Below are 15,590 nucleotides of genomic sequence, written 5' to 3'. Positions count from 1 at the left end.
TTTACTCTGTAATCAAATAATACTCGAATTAAACGCTCTTTAGTTTTTCTCTTGATGATAGTTTTGGTTTGGAAATACTTTGTATTCCGGTCTCCAGTTTGCATCCATTCGCTCCGGTATTTTTGAAACCATAAAAGCTCTTCTTGGGCAAGAATATCATCCAATTCATTATTCAATTCAACTTCCAGCCTTCGGAGAAACCTATTAGGCCGTTCTTGCATTGCTCTTTGCAGCCCTTTCAGTCGTGCAAGCACCTTCCGCTTCCTTGACTCTATATGGCCAAAAATAACTCTATTCCATTCTTTGATTTTTTCACGGGAAAAAGCAAGGCCCGTTGGTACGTATTGATGATTATTCCATTCCTCATTGAGGAGACGTAGGTAGTGCGAATTAGAGTGCCAGGCTGCCAAGTAACAGAATGATCGTTTGCTCGGATCACCTTGTCCGCACCTGTCGAGTTTGACAATAATAGGGTGATGGTGATGAGCTCACGGACTAGAAATGGAGAAGAAAGAAAGGTGCAAAGTAGATCCAACTAAACTCATTCGATAAGATAACTCGCAACGAGTAAGAAAGTCGTTTTGATTCGTTAAGCTCAATGATGAACTATAAGAATTGGAGTTTTTACCGCTAAATAAGAAACTTGTTCATATAAGAAAAGAGAGGAAATGTAAATATTCATGCCCTTCTCATTGATCAGAATAGAGCTCATATAGTGCTCTTACAATCACTTCAACAGTGACAACAATGGAAAGTAAATACAACTAGTTCCCAAGTATAAAGTTTAAATGAAGATGATTGAACAAAAGTCTCCAACCCCATCCAGCTTAGTGCAACCACCATTATTTGAAGGAAATTCGTTCAAAATGCAGGTGGGTAATTAATGAGCCACCTGCTCTACTTGATCAAAGTGTTTGACCACCTATTTCCATGCACTCAAGTATGGTAATGGGTACGGGGCGAGATGCAGTAAGTTTCTTGGCCTTGAAATGCGTAATAGGACCGAAACTAGAATTGACATCGTCCTGAATTGCATGCTAGGGCACATCAAATGGTCATACTTGACTCGAGGCAAAACCTGCATCAATGCCTCCTGCAAAGTCATCCTCCATGCCGCATTACATAGTGCCCGATCAGGCCTTTTGCAAACTTGATCGTAACCCCGAGATTGAGAACCTTTCCAGGTGTAACAAGGTCCACTACTGCCCCTATCCAAAAGACCACAGCTTTCCATCGTAGCTCGAAAGTAAACTGCTGAACTTGGACCGAATGGAGCTCCCCCTGTCTTTTCACTAGCATCTAGAATATCATTAAAATAGCCAAACGCGAGCCATGCCCTTCTAGTAAAGACCAAAGCTCCTTTCTAGTAGTTAAGGTCGGATGAGCATATACCGGAGTAAGTAACCATGTATGGTTGCCGTAAGATACACGAAAATGAAAAGCTTGGGCCTGCCTCTCGATTCTAGTAAGCTATAGCCTCTTAGCCTTCCAAAAGACCCATAAACCTCCACAAAAATCACGAGCCTCTATACGAACATAAGAAAACCCCGCGAACCGCTTACAAATCCTCTCTGCCTTTTGGCTGCTACCCCGTGGCTCCGCAAATAACAACGACGTCAGGGTTCTCAGCACGAATGTAATTTTAACTGCACCGGGGGGGAGAGGAGAGCATCAGAAGTTCTCACATCCGCTTGGAGCCGGGCCAGAATTCTGAAACATAGGTTTGACCAGGCCTTTGCCTTTGTGGACTTCTCCACCATTCTCCCTTGGCACTGTCTCGGCCTTCTTCTTCGAAGCCTCCATGCTATTGGGCTTTCTACACTTATTGGGACCTGATGGGCCTGGGTCATCTTGCTGCTGTTGAACGGAATCTCGCTGTACCTCAGCCGGTGCCGGTTGATCGGAGTGTTTGCCAGCTGACCTAGAAATTTCTTGTTCCGGACAGACATCAATCTGTTGACCCACAATTAAAAAAATACCAGGTTGATACCTTCATAAGAAATGTCGAAAATCCGTGTTGATGTCAATTTTGATAGTTCGACCAATAGCATCCCCAATTTCTCTTAAACAAGCCTCATTACAGTACTCGGTGGGAACTCCGCAATGCGGATCCAAAAAGCAGCCATCTCGATCGTTGCCTTCGATGGTCAGAGATTAGGTACCCAATTCCGAAAGAAGAGGTAGTGGCCCAGTATCGTCCAAGGTCCATCCTAAAGAACTCTTATCCCGATCTTCCATGTCGCTGAATTTAGCTGTGAAGAAATCGTTGCCCAAGCTAATCAATTTGAAGTCCCCCTTAGGCTTCCACAATCGTCGCAGTCTTCTTCGAAGGTACACATAGCCTACTTTCCTTCCTAACACTTCGATGATGAGAGAGCCCCACCATGGCGCCCGCACCTTCCGGAGAAGCTCCTTCGAAAATCGAATCACTGGGCAATCCTCCGATTCGGGCCCATCATCGTCTTGATCACAGAACTCCCATGTCCTCACTGACCTGCACCGAGATTTGAATGGGATGGAATCCTTCACAATAACCTCTTTTGCACCCCGACCAAAATACCATCTGTTTGAACGTGAGTTTCAGTTTCCCTCCATTGGCATCCTCAGGCTCATTCAAAGCTGCATCAGACCCATCCACTCCTCTCCCATTTGTCTCCTGTATAGAGTCCTTTTCACGATTGCGAACTATTTCTCACTCTCTTGCTGTTGCGATTGGTCTCCTCCCCGGCGGGAGGGTTACCCGCCGCCGCCGGCACCAGACTCTCTGTCGTCATTCACTCACATTGAGGATTTACGATGTGCGGGCATTTGAAGACACAATGTTAATACTCCAACTTAAAAATTTCAGAATTTGTATATCGAATGACATATAAAAGAGAAAAAGAAGTTACACTTAGGCACTTCTTTTCCTGAAGGCGGAAGGGATCCGATGCACTAATTTCATCTTCTACTTTTTTATATCTACTAGCGGACGGTGCACCCGCACTCCACACGACAATAAAAGAAAGATGCAATAAAATACGACATATTATATTTTTTCGTTTCTACTATACCATAAATGAGTGTTTGTGTATTGATAATCAAATTTATGAAAAATCTATAAACATATATAAATCTCATGCGTTAAGGCGAGTCGAAAAATTAAATTGCAACATTTGGGATAATCAAATTTATGAGGATACAGATGAGAGTAGAAACCAAAAATTTTCAGAGAGCACTAGATAGTGTCTTTACTTTTTTTTTTTTTGATCACAGAATTATGGAAAACATTACTCTCAAATTCCAGGAGATCGAGTATTAGATGTTATTTCTCCTTCTAATAAGTGCACTTCCCGAGACTCGATCTTGTATTCTCATTTTTAATATTACAAAATTGTGGAAAACATTAACCTCATAATTCTAGGAGATTGAGTATTAGAAGTTATTTCTCCTCTCAATAAGTGCGTTTATTACAAAATTGTGGGAAACATTAACTTCACAATTCTGGGAGATTGAGTATTAGAGGTTATTTCTCCTCTCAATAAGGGCGTTTCTCGAGTCTCGAACTTGTGTTCTCCTTCTTACGGGGATTTGAACGGCTTAATACTAAACCAACATTTTGTTGGCGTGTCCTTATTTTTTAAAACTCAAAAAATTTATGTAATGCATGCGAAGTAACCTTCATCATCCCACCCACTCCTTACTAATGCTATCCAAATAAGTCGATTATGTGATTCTGCAGGCTTAACTACACATAATGAGATCTTATCATCTTATACTTACAAATATTTAATAAAAGAATTTTTATTTCATTGATAAAGCGGAGGGATGTAAACGTTCTAGGGGAAACTTTTCCGAGAAGAAATAATGAAATAAGTGGCCAATGAAATAAGCGGTCACTCAAAAAGAAGATCGATAGTGGATGACATTTGCACAGACGAACGAATGAACACGCAATATTCAGAGAAAACAACGTTTTAGCAACCAAAAAAGGGAGATGTTCCCAACAGGAAAACGCTCATGGAGGAAGGGTTGATAAAATCTAAGTCTTCAATGAATTCAAAGGGAAAAAAGAAAAAGTAAAAAATAATAATAACAATATTCAACAATAAAGTTTTTTATGGTGAAAACGACCTCAGCTATACATTTTATTTAACCAATTCTATGTTTACAATATTATATACATATTTCATATGAATAGTTTCACTAGTGAGATTCGAAACATAAATCTCGTGCCACTACACTACATTTTTCCTCATTTGGTATTAAATTGAACATAAGATGAAGATTTGACATATTAATAAATGCGGTAGCAATAATTCCCATTCCCGAATATGCAATATAATTTTTTTTTTCCCAATCTCAAATTTCTTTTTTTTACCCCAATATTGGGAATATTCCATCTTCCACTACCCAAAATTCATGATAACATAATAACGTTTCTCCTATCGACTTTGGTCATCCAAAGCAAGAAAACCAAACAAATGTCCAATAGTATTATATAATTTATTATCATAGCGTTCCAATAGGAATTGAACTCGTCAGGCTGCCCTCAAATAAGTTCAATCACCCACTCCCTCCCTATAAAGAGTCCCCTCCTCTGCTCCCCTCTCCCACCTTCACTCCCATCCCCAATATCTTTCTCAACCCTTAATTTGATCTCAGTATAAGCTTCTTTAGTTTCAGACATGGCGGTTCTGAAGGTCCATGGCAACCCCATATCCTCAGCCACTTGGAGGGTGCTCGCCTGCCTCTATGAGAAGGAGCTCGACTTCGAGTTTGTCATGGTCGACTTGAGATCCGGCGAACACAAGAAGGAGCCCTTCCTTTCTCTCAACGTGAGTTTACTAATTCCGATTTCTGCTTCCTTCTCCTAAAGATAAGATTTAAAAAAAAAAAAGAACATACCTTGTGAAATTGTTCATCTCGTGGTGCAGCCATTCGGTCTAGTCCCCGCGTTTGAGGATGGAGACCTGAAGCTCTTTGGTAAGTATTCCGAAAGTTCATTTATTCATGATATGTTGAAATTAGAGTTTCGATCCTATTAGATGAATGTCCTAAGCCCTCGGGCCGGTTTGATCTTCTATGGTGCAAACACGATCGTGAAACTTAGAGGATTATTTGATTTCTCTGTAGAGTCGAGGGCGATCACCCAGTACATAGCTCACACATACGCGGACAAGGGAACTCCGCTGGTGATCCCCGGCAAGGAAATGGCGACCGTTTCCGTGTGGATGGAAGTGGAGGCCCAACAGTACGACCCAGCAGCGTTGAAGCTGCAGTTTGAGCTGGCGATTAATCCCCTGCTGGGGATACAAACCGATGCAGCAGTAGTGGAGGAGTACGAGCACAAGCTCGCAAAGGTCCTGGATGTGTACGAGGCCCGCCTGTCTCAGTCCAAGTACCTTGGTGGGGACTGCTTCACCCTCGCTGACCTCCACCACCTGCCGACCCTGAACTACCTCATGCCCACCCAGGTCAGGAAGATCTTCGACGCAAGGCCGAAGGTTAGCGCCTGGGTCGCCGATATCTCGTCCCGACCTGCCTGGTGCAAGGTCCTGGAGATGATAAAGCCAAAGTAAGGGGAGTCCTCAGCCTGGAAATGGAGTAATTTCCCAGCAGAGCTCCTCTGTATTTTGTTGCTGTTGTTGGTTGTGCTTGCGAAGTGGATATTTTCATGTTTATGAGGATGCTTTTTAACTTTTGATGTATATGGAGATGCTCTGCTTGTGTCTTCAATAATGGATGTTGAGGGCATTGCCATTAATAAAAGGATACAGGGGAGAAAAACTTTTAGTATCGGCCACCGTTTACTGTTTTGTACCTTTTTTAGTGAGATCGTGAGATGTCCTAACGAGTTTATTAGTTGAAAGTAATCCTCGGTCCAGTGTCAGCTTGATGCAGTCGCCACGAGATGTTTATCACTGTCTTCTGCTTTATCCACCAGTAGTCCGTTTCTTGCTGGGGGGTGGTTATCTAAATATTAAAACTTGCAATCGCATAGAAAAACAATAAAAAATGTAGGAAAAAAGAAGTGGGAAAAATAAGCTTCGGAAAAAGACCAAAATTTCAAAGTAGCAGTTGAGTTATTAATGAAGGTAGGAATTGCAGTTGAGAATGACCTGGTGAGAGTGGGAATTATTGCAGTCCGCTACTAACCCAGTAAGGTAAGAAGCTAAAAGTCGAAAGAAGAGATGAATTAATGTGTGTTTTTGACAATTTTTTTAAGCTCATTTTTCATGAGAATTGATTAATAAATTAACTGCAAGCCATTTTTGTTTCAAATGGTTTAGTTGGCGTGGGTTGCCTGATGACAATAATGATGGAGGTTTTCCCTTTTAGATGATTAATTAGTTTATTTTGCGCAGCTGGAGTGGGAGAGCATTTGGAGCTCAATGTATACTCCATGTTTCTCAGAAATATTTTATGACATATGAAAAAAGAAAAAAAAAAAGTAACAACCACTTATTTTTCTTGAAGGGAGAAGGGATCCGATGTATTAATTTTTTTTTTCTGTTTTCATGGCCCGATATTTGGAAATTCATTAGACCCTATTAATTAAAGTTGAACCCAAATTAGCCTACTAAGGAGCAAAATTCTCCAAATCATGAATTTTCTTCATTTATAAGAGTCAAACTTATAGATTTACTTAAGAAAAAGAGACATTAAACCACTTGAATCAACCAATGTCGTTACTCTGTACTAAATTCATATGTACAAATTATTATGGACTGAGAAAGGGTGCAAGAAAAAATGTTAGTTGAGTGTTATTAATTCACGATGAATAAGTAATACCCCAATCACAAATGGGATGGCTCATGTCCCTGTAGTTAGCTTTCCATTTCTTTAAACTAGCTTATAAGCTGTTCTTATAATTGAAAAAAATATATGGATTATCCACTAATAATTGTTAAATGGACGAACATTCATTAATGTATTGATCTGATTTAAATATGAAACATTAAATTAACCCTTTAATTAATTGAGAACCTTGGAAGCTCATAATCTTTTAATTATTTTTAATTATGCAATTTAGTTTTGAATTAAAAATAGTTTTTTAATTTTCAAAGTTAATAATTTTGGGTTTAAAAAAATTAAATTCAACGGCTACTTTTTTATGGATGATAAAAACTGAATTTATTAATTTTATTAAAAAATTTCTCGGTTAGAAAATAAAATCTAATAAATTTACATAATTATTTTTTAAAAAAATTATTTCGGCGAAAAATAGAAATTAACAAATTTATATATGAATTTTTTAAAAAATATTTATCTGGTCTGAAAAGGAAATTTGTGAATTTTATATATGATCAAAAAATTTATTTCAATTATAAAAGGATAAATTAGAAAATACATTTGAATAAAAAATAAAAAAATTGCAAAGGGCCGTTGGAACCCATTCCAATGGCTCTTCGCAATTTTAAAAAAATAAGAATAAAAGGGAAAGAATGGCAAACATGATGTCCACGTGGCACGCTCCTATTGGAGCATGCTGCACACTTCGCGGTGAAAAAAATGACCCGGCCCAAGTTGCCACGTGGAGATAATTGGGCCCTATTTTTTTTTTTTCCCAGCTCTGCAGATGCTCTTAGCGTCCAAGTTAGAACCTGGACTAAGCATGTCCTGGGCGAGGTGGGGTGGGACGCGTCTGACAACTTCGTTAGGCTTGGCGACGCTACGTTGACTGGCCCTTATTCTTCAAAGGATTGATGTGTTGGATCCACAAAATCATCGCCTAACGATCAGGGATACAGGGGAGCCATGGTTGAGTCGGGAATATGAAACATTGGAAGTAAACGAATTTTTTTTTTAAAACAATCATGTTATCCATGGTCTCTGTCTTTCGGGTAGAATCTCGTTAACGAGTGATATTTGCACGGACGAATGTAAAATTTCATAAGGAAAAAATTTGGAGAAAATATGTTAGGCCTTATGCCTCCTTCGGAACCAAATCATTTTTTTCTTCTTTTGTTTGTGGAGAAAATGGCGTTTAACAATCAGAAAAAGATCTTCCCGATAGGAAAAACAAAGAAATAAAATAAATCCAAAGCCAAAGGTACAAAGAAAAACAACTAAAAATTGACCGAAAGAAAAACAAAAGAAGAAGAAATGCAATATTCAACGACAACTTTCCACAGAGAAAGCGATGCCAGCCATTTAAGAAAAGTCCATTCCATGCACCTTTTTTTCATCCAAGGAAAGACCGTTGGAAGATAAATAGGAAATATTTTACTCTCGTTTGATTTTAAAGTAAAATTTTAAAATTTTACTTTAATTTAATTCTATCTAATAGAGAAGATTAGCATGAATCATCATCATCAATGCTTGCTATGTATAGCTTATGTATTTTAGTCGTGTATATATAGTTTCCATATCTAGAACTAACTTCTATTTTTAGACCCTTGTATACGACTATTTATTTTCAATCAATTTCACCTCACCAAGTAAGTGAGGATTCAGCCAATTCTTCTCAATCTTTATGGTATCAAAGCCTCAAATCAGGATAACACCCGTATTGCTCTATAATCCTTCCTGATCCTAATCTATGATTCTTCTCACAGCTTTTCTTTCTCACATTCTCTATGGCTGACAATAATTCCGCACTCATCTCCTCTTCATCCTCGTCTGTTATCATTCAAACACCCTCTAATATTCCTACTATCCCTATCAAATTGAATGGCAGAAACTATCTCTATTGGAAAGGTATCATGACCCCTCTACTTGCTACCTATGGATTGCTGGACCATGTTGAAGGTCGAGCGATTGCACCAAACAAAACTATCACAGCAGTTGATGGCACTATAGGTGCTAATCCTGACTATCTCAAGTGGGAGTCCAGAGACAATTTCGCACTTACCTGTGTAATGTTGGCAATAACAGAGGAGATCGGCGTCACCATTCTCACTGCCAGGACATCACAGGAGGCATGGACCTCCCTTGCGACCTCATTTCTCACCCAGACCGACGCCCAGGAAGATCTTCTCGACCAACAGTGGCGAGACCTAAAAAAGGGCAATCAACCAATGGCTAAATTTATCGGAATGGTGAAAGAGCATGCTCTTCGATATGCCCAAATTGGAAAACCAAAAACATTAGCAGACATTAATCGACGCATATACACGGGTTTCGGCCCCGATTGGGAACCGATTGTCCTAGCACAGTCGGAACGGATGATTACCCTCACCACCGACAAACTTCAATCTCTTCTCGTTGGCCACGAAGAGCGTCGCCTTTACGCTCAGGGAAGCCAGACGATTGCCGCACCTTCGAGCGCTCCGCTCTCGGGTCTGCTCGGCGCAGGACCCATAGAGGCTTTCTACACGGACGGAAGGAAGGGAGGCAATGGCGGCAAGAAGAACTCCGGGAAGGGTTACGGCGGCAAGAAGAACTCCGTCAGCAAAGGAGGCTCGGGAGGATCGGGAGGCTCGGGTGATTTTCTCTCTGGAACGTATGGAGGAAACCCTAATTTTCAGATTGGGGGAGAAGTCGGGCAGAGAAGATTGGGTCAGGCCGGGCAGGCGAACTCGGGTCAGAACTATCTAGGTCAGGTCAACTCGGGCTCAATCCGAGACCCGCGCTTCGGCCCAGGTTCCTTCGGGCCTCAGGGTAATTCTTTCGGGCCTCAGGGCAGTTTTGAGCTGTTAACTTCTGGCCGGCCCAATTCAGCCCGTCACTCTACCAGAGGCCCAGCTGCCTTTGGCAATTCTGGCTTTCGGCCCAATTCAACAATTATTTGCCAAATCTGCAACCGTCCAGGACACACCGCTCCATTCTGTCAGTCTTCTGGAGCACAGGCTCATCTGACCCATGGTGCTTATCCGGGAATTCATGATTCAGACTGGTACATGGACTCAGGGGCAACACACCATGTCACATCTGACATATCCAACCTCAATTTTCATGATGACACCTCACACTCAGATCACATTCTCGTGGGTGATGGTAAATCAATTCCAGTCCTTGCCTCTGGTTCCTCTAGTCTTAAACTCTCTCAACGTCCTTTACACTTAAATCATATTCTTTATGCACCACATATTTCTATATCTAAATTCGCTAGAGACAATACTTGATTTTTTGAACTTCACCCAGATTGTTTCATTGTGAAGGATCGTCATACACACTAGGAGCTTATGCGTGGACCAGTTAAAGATGGACTCTACTGTTTTCACCCGAGAGATAGGCATATCAACCATCCTCAAGCTCATCTTTCTGTGTCCGGATCTAGTGTTCTCTAGCATCAACGCTGGGGCATTCGTCTTTTCCAATAATCCGTCGTGCTTTAAGTACTTCCTTTTCCCTTAATAATGATCATGTTGGTCATATTTGCTCCGCCTGTCAAGAAGGAAAATTAATAAATAATTCTTTTCCATCTACTCTTCACAAAAGCACCTTTCCTTTTAAGCTTGTTCATACTGATATTTGGGGTCCTGCACCAATTACTTCTTCTACTGGTCATCATTATTACATTCACTTTTTTGATGATTACAGTAAATACTCTTGGTTTTATGTCCTTAAATCTCGATCTGATGTACTTAGTGTTTTTCGAGCATTTCGTCTTCAAATTGAGAATCTCCATGGACGTCGAATCAAGTATTTTCAGTCAGATGGTGCAAAGGAATTCCTCTCTGCAGATTTTCAATCTGAACTGCAGAAAAATGGTATCTTCCACCGTATCTCATGTCCTCATGATCCCCAACAGAACGGCTCTGCTGAGCGTAAACACTGTCATATTGCTGACATAGGACTCACATTACTCTTTCACTCTTCCATTCCACCAAAATTTTGGGATTTTGCCTTTGAAACAGCAGTATATCTTATTAACAGATTACCTACAAAATCTCTTAATTTTCAATCTCCTTTTGAGGTGCTTCATGGTAGTCCCCCTGATTACTCTAACTTACGAGTGTTTGGGTGTCTTTGCTATCCTTATTTACGACCTTACACACGTCATAAGTTAGAATCTCGATCTCAACCCTGTGTCTTCCTTGGGTATCCTTATCATTACCAAGGGTATCGATGTCTAAATCCTATCACTGGTCGAATCTTCCTATCTACTCAGGTTGTGTTCGATGAGCGTTCTTTTCCTTTCAGGACAGGTGAGCCTATCTCGGTGGATGACAGTCGGTTCTCTTCTGGTCCTGCACTTGCTACTGGTATGTCTATTCCCTCCTCCTCTAGTACCACTTCTACTTGTATTCCCATTCCCCTCTTGAGTCTTATGTTCCTGCTCCTGAGATTCATGACCAGTTCGCTGAGTCTGGAGTTTCGGCTGAGGTTACTGAGGGCAATGATGTTGCACCTATTACTCAGAATACTCACAGGATGACAACACGATGTAAGGATGGTACGCTGCCTCCTCCTCGGTTCGCTATATCTCGCCATCCCTCTGCTTTCTCTGTTTCCGCTGCTTTGCTGGAACCTCAAACTTTTGCACAAGCGCGCAAACACTCCACTTGGCGAGCTGCAATGGAAGAGGAATATCTGGCATTACTCCAGAATCATACATGGGATCTTGTCCCACCATATTCTACACAGAATGCGATTGGCTGCAAATGGGTTTATCGCATCAAACAGAAGGCCGATGGCACCATTGATCGTTACAAGGCTCGTTTGGTGGCAAAGGGTTTCAATCAGAGAGAAGGAGTTGACTATTCAGAGACGTTTAGTCTAGTCATCAAGCCGGTAACCATTCGGACAGTACTATCTATTGCCGTCTCCTCTCAGTGGCCGATTCGTCAACTAGATGTGAAGAATGCATTTCTTCATGGGCATCTCACTGAGGAGGTCTATATGTCTCAACCTCCTGGCTTCTTAGATGCTTCTCGCCCTGATTATGTTTGTCGACTCCGTCGATCTCTCTATGGGCTCAAACAAGCCCCCCGGGCCTGGTTCCAACACCTCAATACATATCTTCAGAGACTTGGATTCTCAGACTCTAAAGCTGATCCCTCACTGTTCATTCTTCGAGGATCTACTTATCTTGTCTATCTTCTCGTCTATGTTGATGACATCATCTTGACGGGAACTCCAGGTGCACCCTTTGATTCCATAATTATTGCCTTACATCGGGAATTTGCCATGAAGGATCTCGGTCCTCTTCACTACTTTCTTGGGATGGAGGCTTGAACTAATGGTACTGGACTCTATTTGACACAGTCCAAGTATATTCATGATCTTCTCGCTCGCACTTCTATGCTGGAGTGCAAGCCTATTAGCTCTCCAGTCTCTTCAGGATCCAGACTTTCCCTTCATGATGGAGATACCTTTTAGGACCCTTCTCTCTACAGAAGTGTGGTAGGCAGCCTTCGGTATCTCTCCCTCACTAGACCTGATATTGTCTATGCAGTAAATCAGGTATGTCAGTTTATGCACTGCCCAACTACTGCTCACTGGATGGCAGTGAAACGTATCCTCCGTTATCTCAAGGATACAATTACTTATGGTCTTCATATTCGCTCGGGCTCCATCTCATCTATTCATGGTTTTTCTGATGCTGATTGGGCCGGTAACCCTGATGATCGTCGCTCTGTCAGTGGTTTCATAGTCTTTTTTGGCTCCAATCCCGTCTCTTGGAGCTCCAAAAAGCAGAGGACAGTTGCCCGGTCGAGTACTGAGTCTGAGTATAAGAGCCTTGCCAATGCCACTGCTGAGATTTTATGGCTTCAGTCTCTCCTTCGGGAACTTGGAGTTTCCCAATGTCATCCTCCGACTCTTTGGTGTGACAATATCTCTGCGATCTATCTTACAGCGAATCCAGTTTTTCACGCTCGGACCAAGCATATTGAGATTGACTATCACTTTGTACGGGAGCGCTTCATGAGCAGGCAACTCTCTATTCGCTTCATTAACTCCGATGATCAACTCGCTGATGTACTCACCAAAGGCTTATCTTCTACTCGCTTCATTGACATTCGCTTCAAGCTTCACGTGGCGAAGTCCCCGTTCGGCTTGCGGGGGAGTAATAGAGAAGATTAGCATGAATCATCATCATCAATGCTTGCTATGTATAGCTTACGTATTTTAGTCGTGTATATATAGTTTCCATATCTAGAACTAGCTTCTATTTTTAGACCATTGTATACGACTATTTATTTTCAATCAATTTCACCTCACCAAGTAAGTGAGGATTCAGCCAATTCTTCTCAGTCTTTACTATCGATAAAAAAACAAAATAATTCATATAAAGTCAATGGGTGAATCCCATTTATATCACTCTTTTTTAAAATCAAAATCAAATAATTCATACAAAGATAAATGGTAACCCTCATACATAACCATTTATACCACTCTTTTTCAAAATTAAAATCTAATTTTAAAATATTACATACAAATTAAACGCAATAAAAATGTCATTAACAGCTTCATAGAAATGAAAATTGAATATGAAAAATCCTTATTTCCAATAATACATTTTTTGCAACAGGACATTTTTTTGTCCAATCTGGAATATCCTTTTTGTACAATATATCGAGAATATTCCATTTGCCACGACCCGATGTTAATGATAAAATAATCACGTTTCTCCCACTAACTTTGGTCACTTAAGGCAAGAGAAAAAAAAATATCAATCAATATAATATCTATCTATATCTATACTAGAGCATTCCAGAAGGTTGAACTTGTCAAGCCCTCTTTCATGACCCGTCTCTCCCTATAAATAATCCCCTCTCCCTCCTGTTTTCACTCCCATCCCCTCCCATTATCTGATTAGACTCTTTATTTGATCTTAATAGTCTCAAGGCTCAAGCTTCTTTACTATCAGAAATGGCGGTTCTGAAGGTCCACGGCAACCCCATGTCCACAGCCGCCACGAGGGTGCTGGCGTGCCTCATCGAGAAGGGACTCGAGTTCGAGTTTGTCATGGTAGACATGAGATCCGGCGAACACAAGAAGGAGCCCTTCCTTTCCCTTAACGTGAGTTTCTCTATTCACTTCCAATAAAGTCTCTCTCTGACATAATAGGTCCAGTGAAAATTTAACAAGATATCCCACGTGCTCTTATTCTTATGGGTTTGGCGCAGCCATTCGGTCAAGTCCCAGCCTTTGAGGATGGAGACTTGAAGCTCTTCGGTAAGTGTTTCGGAAGTTCATCGCATCATGGTAGTTAAGCTTTGACTTTCGATCTTATTATATGAATTTTCTAAGCCCTCGATGTGGTATAGATCGTCTGCTTGGACGGCGAGTCTTATAGTGTATGACGCAAAAACGCTGGTGAAACTTGAAAGATGATTAATTGATTTATGTATGTAGAATCGAGGGCGATCACCCAGTACATAGCTCACACTTATGCGGACAAGGGGACTCCACTGGTGATCCCCGGCAAGGAAATGGCGATAGTTTCCGTGTGGATGGAAGTGGAGGCCCAGCAGTACGACCCGGCGGCATCGAAGCTCCTGTGGGAGCTGGCCATTAAGTCCTTCTTGGGGATGCAGACCGACCCTGCGGTGGTGGAGGAGTACGAGCCCAAGCTCGCAAAGGTCCTGGACGTGTACGAGGCTCGCCTGTCTCAGTCCAAGTACATTGGTGGGGACTGCTTCACCCTCGCTGACCTCCACCACCTCCCGACCCTCAACTACCTCATGCGCACCCCGGTCAAGAAGCTCTTCGACGCAAGGCCGAAGGTCAGCGCCTGGGTGGCCGATATCTCTTCCCGACCTGCGTGGTGCAAGGTCCTCGAGATGACGAACCCCAAGTGAGGAGGCACTGAACCATTAGACTTGGAGATTTTAAATTCCTGCGGATCTCTTATATATGTATTTTGTTGTTGATGTGTGTCTTTTAAAGTGAGACGTTCATGCTTCTGAGGATGCTTTAGAACGTAATGTATTTGGAGATGCTCTGCTTGTGTCTTCAATCATGAAAGTTGAGGGAATTACTACCAATAAAGCTAAGAGAGTAAAGTTTGAAAAATTTCGTATATCCATCAGTATTTTGGGAATTTCTTTTTAGTAATGTCAACTGAACTTATTAATTGAGAATAATTCTCCTTCGAATGTCAATTTGATCACGGCAGACACTTACCACTATTTTAATTTGTGGTTTATCCTCGACCCAATGGTCTGTTTCTTGCTTTTCTGGGGTGATGACCTAAATATTAAACTTGCAATTTGCAAGAAAAAAATGAGAAAATGAAAACAAAGAGAAAAAGAGGGGAAAACGCTTTAAAGAAAGAAGAACCTTTAGGCCTTGTTTGGATTGTAAGTTTAACTTTAATTTTAATTTTAATTTAACACACTACACAATAAAAATACACATTTTCTAAATTAAAAATTTTAATTTTAATTTTAACTCAACACACTACATAACAAAAGTACATGTTTGCCAAGTCAAATTTATACTTTCATCTCATTTGTCCTTTTTCACAATCAAAATCAAAATCAAAATCAAAGTTATTTTAACTCTGAAACCAAACGCACCGTTAGAGTCAACAGTTGATTTCTTGTGACATAATATGGAATTGTAGGTGAGTGTAATGTGGTAGGAATGGAAATTGCAGTGTGCTACTATAAGAAGCTGAGATGTGAAACGAAAAAAATGACATGAGTTGATTAAAACGATTCGGCATTTTTTTTTCAATAAGTGAGGTTTAAATATCGACCGAGTCTCGTGAA

The 15,590-nt window shown here is 41.0% G+C and overlaps 2 protein-coding genes across 2 annotated transcripts; both read left to right on the top strand.

Annotated features, from left to right (window-relative positions):
* The first annotated feature begins 4,491 nt into the window (after positions 1-4,491).
* On the top strand, positions 4,492-5,785 carry LOC116211493 (glutathione S-transferase PARB-like). The gene is made up of 3 exons (XM_031545914.1): positions 4,492-4,817; positions 4,917-4,965; positions 5,116-5,785. Exons 1-3 carry the CDS (start codon positions 4,668-4,670, stop codon positions 5,559-5,561), a joined length of 645 nt encoding a protein of 214 aa, XP_031401774.1. The 5' UTR covers positions 4,492-4,667; the 3' UTR covers positions 5,562-5,785.
* A 7,865-nt stretch (positions 5,786-13,650) lies between these two features.
* On the top strand, positions 13,651-14,900 carry LOC116211494 (glutathione S-transferase APIC-like). The gene is made up of 3 exons (XM_031545915.1): positions 13,651-13,893; positions 14,001-14,049; positions 14,230-14,900. The coding sequence occupies exons 1-3, from the start codon at positions 13,744-13,746 to the stop codon at positions 14,673-14,675; spliced, it is 645 nt and encodes a 214-aa protein (XP_031401775.1). The 5' UTR covers positions 13,651-13,743; the 3' UTR covers positions 14,676-14,900.
* The last annotated feature ends 690 nt before the right edge of the window (positions 14,901-15,590 follow it).

The sequence above is a fragment of the Punica granatum genome, chromosome 6 (genome assembly GCF_007655135.1).
Source record: "Punica granatum isolate Tunisia-2019 chromosome 6, ASM765513v2, whole genome shotgun sequence".
In the NCBI taxonomy this organism is placed as follows: Eukaryota; Viridiplantae; Streptophyta; class Magnoliopsida; order Myrtales; family Lythraceae; genus Punica; species Punica granatum.
The sequence above is the reverse complement of the archived record's forward strand: the minus strand, read 5'-3'. Positions and strand labels throughout refer to the sequence as shown.